Source organism: Coregonus lavaretus, assembly GCF_964263955.1.
Source record: "Coregonus lavaretus genome assembly, chromosome: 29".
Lineage (NCBI taxonomy): Eukaryota > Metazoa > Chordata > Actinopteri > Salmoniformes > Salmonidae > Coregonus > Coregonus lavaretus.
Window position 1 is genome coordinate 30,734,411 of NC_140016.1, and position 19,188 is coordinate 30,753,598.

Here is a 19,188-nt window from a genome sequence, read left to right on the forward strand (position 1 = left end):
ATTGGACTATTTTTTTCCTATTGGAATCAAAAGTAATCCTATTGGACCCTATATGATTCTTGCAATCTTATAGGATTTTGTATCACCTCTATCAGAATACTATTGGAACTTTTTTGTTAATTGAACACTTTCAATTATAGTTTGTTGTCATTAGTTCCAGAACAATACAACAACATTAATTACAACATTTTGTTGATTGGAAACAACAGTTCTATATTAATTTATGTTTTATTCCCCTGTAAGAAAGCCTGTCCCTTTAAGAGAGGGCTTAGTGGGCGGCAGGTAGCTTAGTGGTTAAGAGCGTTGTGCCAGTAACCAAAAGGTCACTGGTTCTAATCTCCGAGCCGACTAGGTGAAAAATCTGTCGATGTGCCCTTGAGCAAGGCACTTAACCCTAGTTGCTCTGGATATGAGCATCTGCTAAATGACTAAAATGTAAGAATAGCTGATGACGTCACAGCTAGCGCAAGCTTTCAGTGTTAATTAGCCTAACTCCCAAGTTCAGCTTGCCACCTGTGGCTGTGCAGAGAATCTCAAGTTTTGTAACATTATTATGCTAACTTTCACTGTGCTTGAATGCAATAACTGTCAGTACAGTATTTTGTTTCCTTATGTTTCCTGCTGAAGTTGTCAATGTTTTAGCCATTGTACAGCATTTTATGCACTCGTTTTTATGCTAGCTAAGAAACTATTGTTAGCCACATTTTGCACGTCAGCTGACTAGCTAGCTAAATTGTAGCCATTTATATGTTGTTTTTTGAGTCACTGTATTGTTATAGCAGATGAAAAATGTGTTTTCTTGTTTGTTATTGCTAAATATATGTGCCTTTATTTTAAAAAAATAAAAAAATATATGTATTATAGGCAAGTCAACCCGGTTTTCATGATTTCAGGTAGATCCCTTGTAGAAAAACCTCAGATTTTGGAACCAGTCCAATGGGATTCTACCCTATAGGATTTCATTTTATAGGATCCTACAGGAATCCAATACACCAATACAATTGAAAAATACTATCAGATTTTGTTACCAGTCCTATAGAATAGGTTCCAAAATCTGATAGGATTTTTTTTTATTGGAACACTATAGGCTTTTTTGACTAGGGGTGCATTATTATAGGGTTGGCTATACATTAGAATAAGCCGCCTCAATATTTTCAGCCATAGTTGATAATATCTCTGATAGTATATTCGAATTATTAAAATTATAAGGTAAGATTTTAAAGGGAGAAAACTGATCCGAGAGCAGCACTGCCTGCCTTTCGATCCTATAAGTATCTGACACATGCTTCAACGTTTTCATTGTGTGGTGTTTTGCGAAATGGATGTTACATCTTCGGCCATTGAAGGAAAGGTACATTCAAACACTTGTAAGCCTAATGCTGCGTTTAAATGGTGCGAGGTGGACGGCAAACCGGATGTCACTGTTTTCAATGAGAGCACGATGATAAATGCCGTCAGCCACCACGGTAGACGGGAATTTTGCACTGTTTGTTTACTGAAATCACCATAGCAACGCATACCATCGTGCTGCCTTGCTTTTGCCATCTTTCTTGCTTTCTTGTCCATATATGCCGACTGGTATGACGGTTTTTGCGTTCCTCGTCTAAAGCATAAATTCCATCACTATTGTGAAACCGGGCCCAGAGTGTTAGAGCAGTGTTATATCTAACAGCTATTCCGCTAGGACTGAGCTGATGATAATGAGATGTGGATGTGTGTGCTTAGCGTGTGGGTGTGCGTATGTGTGTGTGTGATGATAATTTGTCTTGTCAGTGATGCTTGTCTGGGGCTAATTCAATCTCAAACACTTGCAATTAAAGGGCAACATTAACATATTCAAACGACAGGTAAAGGATATTTAGAAAAGTAACAACAAATTTGACAACAATGCAGATGACAAGTGTGATTAATTTCAAAGACCAAAAGGAGCAATACATTTGCGGTGGCATTTTCATCAATACATCAAACAGAACGGGCCTAAATGAACAAATGCATTTCCCCATCAACTAAAAAAGTATACTTCATGATATGCCCAACTGCAGTTCATTTGAGCAAATTTCACCTGTCAAGTATGATTGATCATGATAGAAACACAGTCCAACAGTCTGCTTCTCAAATCTAGTGGCTGAAAAGGGAAAAGCGACGCTCTAAAACAGCCTGTCATGTAGCAGGAAACGAGGCCAGTTAATTGGGACAGCTAAATATACTTCATAGGGTGTACACTCTTCGAGTGTCACTGCTGAAGGTTATACAGATTGCTGGACCCGGCATAGCACTGACATATTTTATGGTTCCTATCTATCATTACTTATGAGGTGATCATGATCCTGACCATGGCTGACCAATATAGCTTTTTTATATAATGTACAGCTGTTTGGTTTCCTGGGTGCAGATTCAGCCTACTCCTGGACTAAAATGCATAAAAATGTGTAAACTATAATCAAATACTGAAAAGTTAAAATGTGTGATTCGGTTGTTTTCAATGATTCACAATGATTTGTGTTGCTGTGTTTTGAAAAACTGGACATTTACATTTACGTCATTTAGCAGACACTCTTATCCAGAGTGACTTACAAATTGGACATGCAGGGTTTTGTTCTAGTCAAGGTTCATTGGTTACATTTTTTAAAATTATTCTTTTTTTATTTTTTTAGGGGGTAGATCAGCTTTAATATTGCAGATAGATTGTAGCTTCCATCAATGTAATTGTGGGCATAATTTCCAATCCCCCATATATTTTTTGGGTTAACATATATACAGGTATATATATATATATAGGTATAGGTATAGGTATAGGTGTATATATATATATATATATATATATAGGTATATATATATATATATATATATATATATATATATATATATATATATATATATACAGTGAGGGAAAAAAGTATTTGATCCGTTGGTGATTTTGTATGCTTGCCCACTGACAAAGAAATGATCAGTCTATAATTTTAATGGTAGGTTTATTTGAACAGTGAGAGACAGAATAACAACAAAAAAATCCAGAAAACCCCATGTCTAAAACGTTATAAATGGATTTGCAATGAGGGAAATAAGTATTTGACCCCCTCTCAATCAGAAATATTTCTGGCTCCCAGGTGTCTTTTGTATAGGTAATGAGCTGAGATTAGATTCCAAACTCTCCACCATGGCCAAGATCAAAGAGCTCTCCAAGGATGTCAGGGACAATATTGTAGACCTACACAAGGCTTGAATGGGCTACAAGACCACCGCCAAGCAGCTTGGTGAGAAGGTGACAACAGTTGGTGCGATTATTCGCAAATGGAAGAAACACAAAAGGACTGTCAATCTCCCTCAGCCTGGGGCTCCATGCAAGATCTCACCTCGTGGAGGTGCAATGATCATGAGAACGGTGAGGAATCAGCCCAGAACTACACGGGAGGATCTTGTCAATGATCTCAAGGCAGCTGGGACCATAGTCACCAAGAAAACAATTGGTAACACACTACGCCGTGAAGGACTGAAATCATGCAGCGCCCGCAAGGTCCCCCTGCTCAAGAAAGCACATATACAGGGCCGTCTGAAGTTTGCCAATGAACGTCTGAATGATTCAGAGGAGAACTGGGTGAAAGTGTTGTGGTCAGATGAGACCAAAATGGAGCTCGTTGGCATCAACTCAACTCGCCATGTTAGGAGGAGGAGGAATGCTGCCTATGACCCAAGAACACCATCCCCACCGTCAAACATGGAGGTGGAAACATTATGCTTTGGGGGTGTTTTTCTGCTAAGGGGACAGGACAACTTTACCGCATTAAAGGGACGATCGACGGGGCCATGTACCGTCAAATCTTGGGTGAGAACCTCCTTCCCTCAGCCAGGGCATTGAAAATGGGTCGTGGATGGGTATTCCAGCATGACAATGACCCAAAACACACGGCCAAGGCAACAAAGGAGTGGCTCAAGAAAAAGCTCATTAAGGTCCTGGAGTGGCCTAGCCAGTCTCCAGACCTTAATCCCATGGACAATCTGTGGAGGGAGCTGAAGGTTTGATTTGCCTAACGTCAGCCTCGAAAACTTAATGACTTGGAGAAGATCTGCAAAGAGGTGTGGAACAAAATCCCTCCTGAGATGTTTGCAAACTTGGTGGCCAACTACAAGAAACGTCTGACCTCTGTGATTGCCAACAAGGGTTTTGCCATTAAATAAAATTGATTGGACATGATTTGGAAAGGCACACACCTGTCTATATAAGGTCCCACAGTTGACAGTGCATGTCAGAGCAAAAACCAAGCCATGAGGTCGAAGGAATTGTCTGTAGAGCTCAGAGACAGTATTGTGTCGAGGCACAGATCTGGGGAAGGGTACCGATTTTATTTATTTTTTCCAGCATTGAAGGTCCCGTAGAACATTGTGGCCTCCATCATTCTTAAATGGAAGAAGTTTGGAACCACCAAGACTCTTCCTTGAGCTGGCCGCCCGGTCAAACTGAGCAATCGGGGGAGAAGGGCCTTCGTCAGGGCGGTGACCAAGAACCCGATGATTGATCTGACAGAACTCTAGAGTTCCTCACACATCAAGACAACGAAGGAGTGGCTTCGGGTCAAGTCTCTGAATGTCCTTGAGTGGCCCAGCCAGAGCCCGGACTTTAACCCGATCGAACATCTCTGGAGAGAACTGAAGATAGCTGTGCGGCAACGCTCCCCATCCAACCTGACAGAGCTTGAGAGGATCTGCAGGGAATAATGGGAGAAACTCCCCAGATACAGGTGTGCCAAGCTTGTGGCGTCATACCCAAGGAGAATCAATGATGTAATCGCTGCCAAAGGTGCTTCAACAAAGTACTGAGTAAAGGGTCTGAATACTTATGTAAATGTAATATTTTATTTATATATATATATATATATATATATTATAAATTAGAAAACATTTCTAAAAACCTGTTTTTGCTTTGTGATTATGGAGTATTGTGTGTAGATTGATGAGGAAAAAAACATTTACTCAATTTTGGAATAAGGCTGTAACGTAACAAAATTTGGAAAAATACCAAATTAATACTTTCCGAAGGCACTGTGTATACAGTGGGGAAAAAAAGTATTTAGTCAGCCACCAATTGTGCAAGTTCTCCCACTTAAAAAGATGAGAGTTGCCTGTAATTTTCATCATAGGTACACGTCAACTATGACAGACAAAATGAGAAAAAAAAATCCTGAAAATCACATTGTAGGATTTTTAATGAATTTATGTGCAAATTATGGTGGAAAATAAGTATTTGGTCAATACCAAAAGTTTCTCAATACTTTGTTATATACCCTTTGTTGGCAATGACACAGGTCAAATGTTTTCTGTAGGTCTTCACAAGGTTTTCACACACTGTTGCTGGTATTTTGTCCCGTTCCTCCATGCAGATCTCCTCTAGAGCAGTGATGTTTTGGGGCTGTCGCTGGGCAACACGGACTTCCAACTCCCTCCAAAGATTTTCTATGGGGTTGAGATCTGGAGACTGGCTAGGCCACTCCAGAACCTTGAAATGCTTCTTACGAAGCCACTCCTTCGTTTCCCGGGCAGTGTGTTTGGGATCATTGTCATGCTGAAAGACCCAGCCACATTTCATCTTCAATGCCCTTGCTGATGGAAGGAGGTTTTCACTCAAAATCTCACGATACATGGCCCCATTCATTCTTTCCTTTACACGGATCAGTCGTCCTGGTCCCTTTGCAGAAAAACAGCCCCAAAGCATGATGTTTCCACCCCCATGCTTCACAGTAGGTATGGTGTTCTTTGGATGCAACTCAGCATTCTTTGTCCTCCAAACACGATGAGTTGAGTTTTTACCAAAAAGTTATATTTTGGTTTCATCTGACCATATGACATTCTCCCAATCCTCTTCTGGATCATCCAAATGCACTCTAGCAAACTTCAGACGGGCCTGGACATGTACTGGTTTAAGCAGGGGGACACGTCTGGCACTGCAGGATTTGAGTCCCTGGCGGCGTAGTGTGTTACTGATGGTAGGCTTTGTTACTTTGGTCCCAGCTCTCTGCAGGTCATTCACTAGGTCCCCCCGTGTGGTTCTGGGATTTTTGCTCATCGTTCTTGTGATCATTTTGACCCCACGGGGTGAGATCTTGCGTGGAGCCCCAGATCGAGGGAGATTGTATGTCTTCCATTTCCTAATAATTGCTCCCACAGTTGATTTCTTCAAACGAAAATTACAGGCCTCTCTCATCTTTTTAAGTGGGAGAACTTGCACAATTGGTGGCTGACTAAATACATTTTTTCCCCACTGTACACACATCTTTAAAAAATATATTTTCCTTTATTCTTTTCTGCTAACCCTTTCTCCCCTAATTGGAGTAAACTAATGAACAACAACATAGGCTTCTACTTCCATCTTATCCATGCTATATACATTTTTGTTTGTTTTTAGTCCTGTCCTTCCTCTAACGTCAACCTCTCCCATCTATTTCTGATGTCCATCCAGTTTGATTTCTATTTGCCAAATATTTTTAACAGTATTGTTTCACAAAAGTTCTGAACCTACAGTTGAAGTCGGAAGTTTACATAGACCTCAGCCAAATACATTTAAACTCAGTTTTTCACAATTCCTGACATTTAATCCTAGTAAAAATTCCCTGTCTTAGGTCAGTTAGGATCACCACTTTATTTTAAGAATGTGAAATATCAGAATAATAGTAGAGAGTGATTTATTTCAGCTTTTATTTCGTTCATCAAATACCCAGTTGGTCAGAAGTTTACGTACACTCAATTAGTATTTGGTAGCATTACCTTTAAATTGTTTAACTTGGGTCAAACGTTTCGGGTAGCCTTCCACAAGCTTCCCACAATAAGTTGTGTGAATTTTGGCTCATTCCTCCTGACTGAGCTGCTGTAACTGAGTCAGGTTTGTAGGCCTCCTTGCTCGCACACGCCTTTTCAGTTCTGCCCACAGATTTTCTATAGGATTAAGGTCAGGGCTTTGTGATGGCCACTCCAATACCTTGACTTTGTTGTCCTTAAGCCATTTTGCCACAACTTTGGAAGAATGCTTGGGGTCATTGTACATTTGGAAGACCAATTTGCGACCAAGCTTTAACTTCCTGACTGATGTCTTGAGATGTTGCTTCAATATATCCACATAATTTTCCTTCCTCATGATGCCATCTATTTTGTGAAGCGCACCAGTCCCTCCTGCAGAAAAGCACCCCCACAGAATGATGCTGCCACCCCCGTGCTTCACGGTTGGGATGTTGTTCTTTGGCTTGCAAGCGATCCCCTTTTTCCTTCAAACATACCGATGGTCATTATGGCCAAACAGTTCTAATTTGTTTCATCAGACCAGAGGACATTTCTCCAAAAAGTATGATCTTTGTCCCCATGTGCAGTTGCAAACCATAGTCTGGCTTTTTTATGGTGGTTTTGGATCAGTGGCTTCTTCTTTGCTGAGCGGCCTTTCAGGTTATGTTGATAAAGGACTTGTTTTACTGTGGATATAGTTACTTTTGTACCTGTTTCCTCCAGCATCTTCACAAGGTCCTTTGCTGTTGTTCTGGGATTGATTTGCACTTTTCGCACCAAAGTACGTTAATCTCTAGGACACAGAACGCATCTCCTTCCTGAGCGGTATGACGGCTGCGTGGTCCCATGGTGTTTATACTTGCGTACAGATGAACGTGGTACCTTCAGGCGTTTGGAAATTGCTCCCAAGGATGAACCAGACTTGTGGAGGTCTAGAATTATTTTTCGAGGTCTTGGCTGATTTCTTTTGATTTTACTATGATGTCAAGCAAAGAGGCACTGAGTTTGAAGGTAGGCCTTGAAATACATCCACAGGTACACCTCCAATTGACTCAAATTATGTCAATTAGCCTATCAGAATCTTCTAAAGCCATGACATAATTTTCTGGAATTTTCCAAGCTGTTTAAAGGCACAGTCAACTTAGTGTATGTAAACTTCTGACCCACTGGAATTGTGATACAGTGAATTATAAGTGAAATAATCTGTCTGTAAACAATTGTTGGAAAAATGACTTGTGTCATGCACAAAGTAGATGTCCTAACCGACTTGCCAAAACTATAGTTTGTTAACAAGACATTTGTGGAGTGGTTGAAAAACAAGTTTTAATGACTCCAACCTAAGTGTATGTAAACTTCTGACTTCAACTGTATATACATTTTACAGACACAGTATATTTTACATTTGTTTTCTTGTTGTTATTCATTGGTTTAATTCAGTGTGTAGATTCTGGACTGGACATAGGCCTGCACTCCCTGTAGCTCTCCTGGACCAGAGTTTGTGACCACTAACTGATGTATCAGATCTGGAAAAATATACAACAGCTTGGCTAAAGTCAACCTTTAATATCCTTTTTACTTGTATTGAGTCACACATCATTCACATCATACTAACATCTTCAGCTGTTATGAAGTGAATATCTGTGGTGACCTCCAACCCATCATTACTATGAACGTCTAACAAGCTGAAATGAGATGACATACTTGGGGTGCATGGGAGTACGGGCCTGGACAGTCTTCACAGAGAGATGCAGACAGCTAGTCAATTAGGTCTGAACACACAACTCTCCCTCTGCAGTTATGGTAATGACTCAATTTAATTAGATTACTCCTTAGCACTCTCTCTCACAGAGCAAGTTCCCCTTCCACTGTCTGTGCCTACCTGCTCTGGGCACAGTTTACTGAGCTAGCAGATGTTGCCTTTACACTCTAGAGTGTCCTCCTGTCCTGGGCCCGGTTTCCCAAAAGCATCTTAAAGCTAAGTTAATCGTTAGAACTGAGGTAAGAGCATCATAACATTTCTGAGCCGTTTCCCAAAACCGTCTTTATTAACGTTGCACTAGAAATCGCTCGTAATCTAGATTTGCCCTCCTGCGTCACTTTACACACAGATAATCTCCCCTAAACATAGAATTAAGATGTTTATCTGTCTCTGTGACTTCTGAAAACTTCATAGTTGAATATAAAGAGCCTACAAAGTTTTTGATGTTAAACAAGCGAAGCAAGGATAGCCTACTGTTTTTGGGAGGAAACCGCGAAAACCTAATTATATTATAGCTAGATTATTAGGCTAAATATTGACATCCCTTTCATGTATGTGCAATCGATAGACCTACCTACAGTTGAAGAAGGACGTTTACATACACTTAGATTGGAGTCATGTAAACGAACTATAGTTTTGGCAAGTCAGTTAGGACATCTACTTTGTGCAAGACACAAGTAATTTTTCCAACAATTGTTTACAGACAGATTATTTCATTTATAATTCACTGTATCACAATTCCAGTGGGTCAGAAGTTTACATACACTAAGTTGACTGTGCCTTTAAATAGATTGGAAAATTCCAGAAAATGATGTCATGGCTTTAGAAGCTTCTGATAGGCTAATTGACATCATTTGAGTCAATTGGAGGTGTACATGTGGATGTATTTCAAGGCCTACCTTCAAACTCAGTGCCTCTTTGCCTGACATCATGGGAAAATCAAAAGAAGTCAGCCAAGACCTCGAAAAAGAATTGTAGACCTCCACAAGTCTGGTTCATCCATGGGAGCATTTTCCAAACGCCTGAAGGGACCACGTTCATCTGTACGCAAGTATAAACACCATGGGACCACGCAGCTGTCATACCGCTCAGGAAGGAGACGCGTCTGTCTCCTAGAGATTAACGTACTTTGGTGCGAAAAGTGCAAATCAATCCCAGAACAACATCAAAGGACCTTGTGAAGATGCTGGAGGAAACAGGTACTAAAGTAACTATATCCACAGTAAAACGAGTCCTATATCGACATAACCTGAAAGGCCGCTCAGCAAGGAAGAAGCCACTGCTCCAAAACCGCCATAAAAAAGCCAGACTACGGTTTGCAACTGCACAAGGGGACAAAGATCGTACTTTTTGGAGAAATGTCCTCTGGTCTGATGAAACAAAAATAGAACTGTTTGGCCATAATGACCATCGTTATGTTTAGAGGAAAAATGGGGTTGCTTGCAAGCCGAAGAACACCATCCCAACTGTGAAGCACGGGGGTGGCAGCATCATGCTGTGGGTGTGCTTTGCTACAGGAGGGATAGGTGCGCTTCACAAAATACAGTGGGGGAAAAAAGTATTTAGTCAGCCACCAATTGTGCAAGTTCTCCCACTTAAAAAGACGAGAGAGGCCTGTAATTTTCATCATAGGTACACGTAAACTATGACAGACAAATTAAGGAAAAAAAATCCAGAAAATGACATTGTAGGATTTTTTATGAATTTATTTGCAAATATGGTGGAAAATAAGTATTTGGTCACCTACAAATAAACAAGATTTCTGGCTCTCACAGACATGTAACTTCTTCTTTAAGAGGCTCCTCTGGCCTCCAGTCATTACCTGTATTAATGGCACCTGTTTGAACTTGTTATCAGTATAAAAGACACCTGTCCACAACCTCAAACAGTCACACTCCAAACTCCACTATGGCCAAGACCAAAGAGCTGTCAAAGGACACCAGAAACAAAATTGTAGACCTGCACCAGGCTGGGAAGACTGAGGAGCCTCTTAAAGAAGAAGTTACAGGTCTGTGAGAGCCAGAAATCTTGCTTGTTTGTAGGTGACCAAATACTTATTTTCCACCATAATTTGCAAATAAATTCATTAAAAATCCTACAATGTGATTTTCTGGAGAAAAAAAATCTCAATTTGTCTGCCATAGTTGACGTGTACCTATGATGAAAATTACAGGCCTCTCTCATCTTTTTAAGTGGGAGAACTTGCACAATTGGTGGCTGACTAAATACTTTTTTTCCCCACTGTATATCCGAATGCAGTCATATGTGACAGGCTTTTAATGGATTTTTCTGATTCCTAGCCTTTTCTTACTGTGGTTTTTTAAATGAAATATTTCAAAAGCCTTGACTCAAGTTAGAGGTATTGTGTTGAAAATCATCTTGGGATGGAATTTAGTCGAGCCTGCCATAGCAATGTTTACCCAGTGTCTGTGTTTACAAACTACTGCCCACACACACTTGTTGTTCTAAAAACTGGAGTGGAGTCTGTCTGGTAGTAGTAGCTGTTTTCTTTGGCAATAATCAAAACCATTCTGTGATTTTATTTAAGAAAATAACTACCACAGAAATACCGCAATGTGGGTTCAAGTTCGCTTGAATTGAGTCCTTTTTCTGGTTTTGGTTTCTATAGGCTTCTAATATACTGCAAGATATAAACTTGCTAAACTAGAGCTGAGAGGCTGCTTTTAAACTTAATCTGACTTCCAAAGCACAACCACTGTCAAGACCTATCAGTTAACACCCACAAGGCTGACAATGGACATACCCTTGAGAGACGCTGGGAGAAAACTTCTCTGTTCAACACCTTCCAGGTTGGAAAATGCTGTTTGTGGGTAATAGTAGAGTCAAGAAACACTTAAGAGTCAACCCCTCCTTACAATCTGTACACACAACTTGATATTTCGGGGAACCGATGCGTTAATGATAATGGGAGACATTTACAGATCTCAAGTTAGAATTTGGCCTTTAATGATTTAACATTGCATCACCAATACATACATTCTTAGCCAACAGCATTGGATATTTTTTAACTGGTTGTAGCAAAAGCATTGGTGGATTTTACAGTACACTGCAGCTACTTAGGGCAAGATTACAGTAGTTAGCATGTGATACAAATCTGATTTGATGAGTCAGGTTGCACTCTTGGAGTCCACATCAATGGACGGCTGGCAGTGCCTTCAACTAAAAGGATTAGGTTTGGCGCCACAAATTGACAGAGTGATCGGACTGCCTTAACGATGCTATCCCATTGACCCCTGAAAAACCTTTAATGTAAGGGTTGGTGTGAGGTGTGACCCAGATGCGGTGCAGGATAGACAGTAGGCAGAAGGCAAGGATGGTGAAACAAGGATCTTTACTGGTGGTCCAAAAGCCAGGATACAAAACAACAGACTATACACGAAAACAAATGAGGAGCACAAAGGTCTCCAAAAAACAGGCTGACAACAAACGATACGAAATACTAACTCTGACTGGAAAACACAATGACACCGGGAGAACACTTCTCGAGTACCTGTAACTCCGTCACGTGATCCGACACTGATACGTACTGTTTGACATAAAGGAACTAGCAGAGAAAACTGAGCAAGGGAACACAGGGAAGTGAGGGCATAAATACACAGATGAATCAGATAGCCACAGGTGACACCAAATGGCAGATAATAAGTCCCGACTGCGAGTGAGGAGGTGCCTGTGGTTGTCGGAGGATGACACCTAGTGGGTGGCTCCGGAACTGCGAAGTAGCTTAATTATGGACGTCCATATTTTCTCAAGGCTCACTTTTCGCCCACTTGCAAGACATGGTGGGAATTGTTTCTGCCAACAGAGTATGCATTAAACTAGGCCCAACAACTAATCACAAAGGCCTAACTTGATGATATTCATGCCTGTCCAGCATGTTTACATCAAAGATGGCCGTCATAGCTTATGTGGTCCTGTGTGGCTCATTTGGTAAAGCTTGGCACTTGCAATGCCAGGGTTGTGGGTTTGATTCCCACGGGGGAACAGTACGGAATTGTATGTACTCTCTACTGTAAGTCGCTCTGGATAAGAGTGTCTGCTAAAATGTAAAGCAGCAAGAAATCCATTTTAGCCGAGCCAGCTAATGTCTAATGTATAGATTCCAATCCTCCAGTGTCAGAGGGAAATGGGTCATTGGATTAATTACATCGGAGAGACAGACATGTCCAAGTCAATAAGCCTGATTAACTTACATTTGATCAATACGCATTTACAAGCGACACCTGAATATGCTGACCTTTGTCCAAACGTCATATAAATACAACTGAACCACTTAGCCATTCAATATTCATATTTAGCTTTGATCAGCTACAGTCGCTATGCTGTGCATTAGCATATTACAGGACTTGCATTGGTAATGCATGTGATGATAGATGGATTATACCAATCTCTAACATGAGAGATTGTATGGAACCAACCTACAGTAAATCCATCGTTTTTTTTTATATTTACAGAAACATGAGAAAAAAGGAGGCAGAAACCGCCATGAAACCAACAGAAACATGCCACATTAGAGAGTAAAGCAGCTAAACCATAATTGTGTATGAATAAAAGCCAGTCATTCAAGTTTTATGGTATTCCTTCCAAGCAAAAGATCTCCAAAGGACAATAGATAGGCCACAGCAGAGCCATACGGGACAATAGATAGGCCACAGTGGAGCCATACGGGACAATAGATAGGCCACAGCAGAGCCATACGGGATAATAGATAGGCCACAGCAGAGCCATACGGGACAATAGATAGGCCACAGCAGAGCCATACGGGACAATAGATAGGCCACAGCAGAGCCATATGGGACAATAGATAGGCCACAGCAGAGCCATACGGGATAATAGATAGGCCACAGCAGAGCCATACGGGATAATAGATAGGCCACAGCAGAGCCATACGGGACAATAGATAGGCCACAGCAGAGCCATACGGGACAATAGATAGGCCACAACAGAGCCATACGGGATAATAGATAGGCCACAGCAGAGCCATACGGGATAATAGATAGGCAACAGTGGAGCCATACGGGACAATAGATAGGCCACAGCAGAGCCATACGGGACAATAGATAGGCCACAGTGGAGCCATACGGGATAATAGATAGGCCACAGTGGAGCCATACGGTGTGTATAGATCTCAGTGCCATAGTGTAGCCTTGTATTGAACTCAAACGGTCTCCCTATTAACGTAATTCAAGCAGAGACTACAACTTCTCAGAGTATAGGACTTACATAGAGTGGGTCATATAAATGACCTTAGATATCCGACATGAAGATCCAGCAATTGGTTGCACTGATACGGCACTTTCTTTTCCATACATTCCCACAGTATTGAATTCTATAATAGAAGCCCATAAAAGTTTAACAAGTAGCTGGCAAATATTTTACTGTTGGAAGTAAAAACTCCCCAGGCAGTGCTTATGGACATCAATAATACATTCATCAGCTAAAACCAGCCGCTCCAGTGGCAGAGGCTGCTTTAGATAGGAATGTGCGATGCAAGGCATTACAAGGAAGTAATAGTTCATGAACGTTCAAACTTCCATTTGTTACAGCACTTTTTGGAAGCCAAATGTTTCACTGTATAGGTCATTTCTAGTATCTTCTGTTTTATGTCCTGTAATGAGCTTGTTTTAATGGCACAAAAACATTTCTGTGAAAACAGACAATAAATCGTATCTTAATGTCACACTGTCATCCAATCCTTAAGCATACATATCCTCATGACTGTTTTTCAACTTTTCTCGTTTCAGTCTGTTCCCAGTTCTCAAGAGGAGTTTACGCCATCTTTGGATTCTACGACAAGAAGTCGGTCAATACGATAACTTCGTTCTGCGGGACTCTCCATGTGTCATTTATCACCCCGAGCTTTCCGCTGGACGGAACTCAGCAGTTCATCATCCAGATGAGACCTGACATCAAAGGACCCCTACTCAGCCTCATCGAGTACTACAAGTGGGATAAGTTTGCCTATCTCTACGACAGTGATAGAGGTAAGAGATACTAGCTTAAAATAACATCATCTACCCCTTTTTAAATGAAAATGTCACTTTCTGACCACTTCCACCATGGGCAAACAAGTATGGAAAGTTTTGTTCAAATCAAAAGGGGTGAGGTCAAAAAGGTGATTGATTTCATGTGGAACGACCCTCAGGACAACAGGTTTGACTCATCAATAAATCAAAACCAAGTCAAACCCTTGATTGGTTGAGTCAGGTGTGGTAGTATTAGGTTGGAACAAGAGCCTTGACATTCTATGGAACCCTAGGACTAGGATGTATAACTGTTAGTCAGGACTAAACCTAGCCCTACAAAGCTCACCGTCATGTTTACAGTTAATGTTTACAGTTAACAGTGAGTATAGTTATTTTAAAGCATAACATTGGAGAAGTGTTCGAGTTAAAGGAAAAAAACACAGCAAATATATATGTAGGTACATGTATTTGTTTCATTAGTCCACTGATACAGTCCCAAAATGTTTTGCATGCCAGCAATCAAGTTTTCAAGATATAGAACTTTATAGCGTTTTGCATCATATGATGCAAATATATTAACTGGCAGCAGTAGGCTACATCTGTGTCAGTGTGTCACAGTGTGTCTTTCTGTGTTCTCCCTACCTTGACTGCACTGTCCTCTGCAGCAGCAGCTGATCTGTCTGTGCTAAGCCTAATCTCTTACAGACACGGTCACAGCACTCAGACCAGCAGAACCAGAACTTTTAGAAAAGGAGTAGGTTAATTTCACACATTTAGCAGTGTTGAGATACTTTTATTTGGCACCACCTTTAAAAAAAAAAAATGTATCCATTATCTTGGCATAATAATGACAGAGTCAGAACGGGTCTGTTGCTCATGCGCATTTGTACGTGAATTTGCGCGACCTCAGAAAACCGCCGTTGCCTACTGAACAGCCGAATGCTCATTATATATTATTATCACAACAGAGAAATTGCACAAAAATCATAAAAATAATCTTAACAGGCTCATGGGCCGCCGGGCTTGTGTCCCTTTTATTCATATTTCATATAGCAAAGTGCTGTTTTTTTATTACATTTTTTGCCTCATGATTTGACAACTCGTGCACAATTTCTCTGTCCTTCACATCGGAGTGCTGCTGCATGCTCTTTGTCTTTGTCTTGACCAATCAGATTCATGGAAATCGATCAATGCACAAAGCTCAATGCGTGCTCTCCACTTTCCTCCGGTATTTATTTAGCAAACGTGATAACACATCACTCCCGACAGACACAAGCAAAAACTCTTTAAATAAATGTTGTAGCAGTCTACACCTAAACATTAGCGTTCTGACATGTTGTATTGCATGAAAAAGTGATGGTTGTTAAGTGTAGTCAACTGTAGGCTACTAACAATAGCAGCTGCATACAGTTTACTATGCCCTGTCCCTCTGGCCAGTAAACGAAGCGGTAACGTTCTAAATGTATAGCCCATTTGTTTGTGTTAGGAGAAAATGTGAATGGGATCAAATTTGGTTTATATTCAAACTTGGGCTGACTAGGCTACCTATACTTTTTCCAATCCAAAATGATTGACTGGAATTAATCAAACACAGTAGCTGACATCTGTAAATTCATTTTGAATTAGGCCTACAGTTTCATAGGGCAGGCCTACAAGATGCAAACCTGCATAAAGCAAGCTCAGCCCCTAGAGTTCTATTGTCCAATCATATTGCTGTCTCTATGTCTGTGTAAAGGAAACCCCCCTGTTAGTCTAGCTTTAAAATATAATTAATATGAACAAGTATAAGTTTGCTGCAGTTTCACATGGTTTTTATCCTCCCCAAGTTTTTCCAATAGTTTTTTAAAACCATGTGACTTGATTATAAAAACTGTGGTCCCATCATATCCAATATTAAACCTGATTAATCATGCCATACTGTATAAAGTCGAGAGTTTTACCTGGTTAGTTTACCAGATTAGGCCCCAGATACATTTTTTCCCCCCACCACTCTGGGACCTGTGGTGCCACCTCATTTGCCAGATGGCCAATCTGCCCCCGCTAGTTCAGTCTCTGAATCACAAATGAAAATGCTAAATCTAGTCTCTGTTTCAGTTGCGCAACAATGTCCAATAAAATACATTTTTAATTCAGTTCAGTCCCACAATCCAGCAAGAAATCCAACATTTGGTCCTTAGAAGCTATAGTCCACAGCGAAAACCTCTGTTGATAGTAAATACATTATCCCTTAAAGAAGTCTTTGAAAATGTTCTCACTTTTGTGGAGATGAGAAAACTAGGCTTTTAAACTATTAACAATTTCCTAGTTACAATCGAGAGGAAGAGGCGAAGCGAGAGGGTTTACTCCACCCAAAGTCAGCCCAAAACGAATCCCATTGTTAGGGTGGAGACATGGGCAACGCGTCATCATATCCAGTATCTCTAGTTACAAACATTTCAGTCAAGATGGCTTCCCCCTTCCTAACACTCAAACCAGGAAGTGACTATGGGTGTGGCTAGGGACTGACCGGGGCAAAGCCCACAGCCTATCAACATAATAATATGCCATTTAGCAGATGCTTTTATCCAAAGCGACTTACAGTCATGCGTGCATACATTTTTGTGTATGGGTGGTCCCGGGGATCGAACCCACTACCTTGGCGTTACAAGCGCCGTGCTCTACCAGCTGAGCTACAGAGGACCACATCTCAAGGAACCGTGGAACCTTATGGGTTACAGATAGAAAAACACTGCTTTTTGCCAATATTTAAAGTTGACATTGGAGTTACTGTATATTCAAAAAGGCTGTCAAAACCTGAAGGTTGAAGAGAAGACAAGTACTGTACTGTATATGACACCCAACTGTGATAAAATTACATTACATTAAAATTACACTTCCACAGGTATTCGTGGAGCGACCGCCCTCTTGTCAACACAACTAAGGCCTAGATTTAATCAGATCAAGCGTTAACCGGCGATAACAGACACCTGCAAAGCAGATGTTTTGGCGGTGTAAAAGGTGGAACTGTGTTGGAGCTGTCAAATCTGTGAGCAGCTGCTGTTGCGACCATTGTCACGAAGCCACACCTGCCCCACTCGTGTTGAAGTTCAGAATGAGAAAGTGTAGGCTATATAGAAATAATTACGCTCAAATTGAAAAAGCATTAAACTAAATAATGAGGATTTACATAATCCTATTCACATTCCAGTTCGAACTTGTAAACAAGGCTGCATGGGATTTTTCTTAATGCGACTCCGTGCAGCCAATGGCACTGCCAAAACAACTGTAATGCAGATGTTGGCTAAAGCGGATCTGATTGAACTGAGCCCTAAATCTAATTACAAAGCACTCAAACATATGAGAGAAGATAAAAACGGTATATACGCTGCAAAGGTTATGTTTCTAGGCTGTTTGCCATATACTGGATGTGACATGTTACATAGACATGAACCACCATGTTTTCTAGACACAAGGGAGTTAATATTAGTTCCACACGCAGAGCAAGGTACTAGAATGACACTTTGTAAAGGGCATTGTGGTGCATGACAAACATCTTGTCAGATAGTATCAACTAGGGCCATCACACCTCCTGTGTAAGAACTTTTCATGGCTCGCAGCAAAGTTGGGGGGCAGTTACCTGACATTGAGGGATTTAGACCTTGCGGTGGTGGTATCCACTGTTCCTGGAGAGCTGCTGGATCCATACTTGTGAACATTCAAAACAATTTTAGTTTAAACTTTTAGCTGTTCCCATTTTCTAACCTGCATAGCTGGCCGTGATTATATCCGGTAACAAATTCCTCATAAGCCTATCAAAGAGTTTACAGTGCCTTCGGAAAGTTTTCAGACCTCTTGACCTCTTCCACATTTTGTTACGTTACAGCCTTATTCTAAGATGGATTAAATAAAAATAATTCCTGAGCAATCTAAACACAATACCCCATAACGACAAAGCGAAAATAGGTTTTTCGAAATCTTTGCAAATTTATTAAAAATTCAAAACAGATACCTTATTTACGTAAGTATTCAGATCCTTCAATATGAGACTCGAAATTGAGCTCAGGTGCATCCTGTTTCCATTGATCATCCTTGAGATGTTTCTACAACTTGATTGGAGTCCACCTGTGGTAAATTCAATTGATTGAACATGATTTAGAAAAGGCACAGACCTGTCTATATAAGGTCCCACAGTTGACAGTGCATGTCAGAGCAGAAACCAATCCCTGAGGTCGAAGGAATTGTCCGTAGAGCTCAGCGACAGGATTGTTTTGAGGCACAGACCTGGGGAAGGGTACCAAAACAATTATGCAGCATTGAATGTCCCCAAGAAAACAGTGGCCTCCATCATTCTTAAATGGAAGAAGTTTGGAACCACCAAGACTCTTCCTAGAGCTGGCCGCCCGGCCAAACTGAGCAATTGGGGGAGAAGGGCTTTGGTCAGGGAGGTGACCAAGAACCCAATGGTCACTCTGACAGAGTTCCTCTGTGGAGATGGGAGAACCTTCCAGAAGGACAACCATCTCTGCAGCACTCCATCAATCAGGCCTTTATGGTAGAGTGGCCAGACGGAAGCCACTCCTCAGTAAAAGGCACATGACAGCCCACTTGGAGTTTGCCAAAAGGCACCTAAAGACTCTCAGACCATGAGAAACAAGATTTTCTGGTCTGATGAAACCAAGATTGAACTCTTTGGCCTGAATG

The 19,188-nt window shown here is 41.0% G+C and overlaps 1 protein-coding gene across 2 annotated transcripts in view; it reads left to right on the plus strand.

Moving 5' to 3' along the window:
* gria2b (glutamate receptor, ionotropic, AMPA 2b) overlaps positions 1-19,188 on the plus strand; it is a gene marked incomplete at both ends in the record, with an annotated part of 76,121 nt that overhangs the window by 20,758 nt on the left and 36,175 nt on the right. For both annotated transcript variants that reach the window (XM_084146531.1, XM_084146532.1), the window contains one exon: positions 14,287-14,526. In XM_084146531.1, the coding sequence (XP_084002657.1) occupies positions 14,287-14,526 (240 nt within the window). The remainder of the gene's footprint in view (positions 1-14,286; positions 14,527-19,188) is intronic.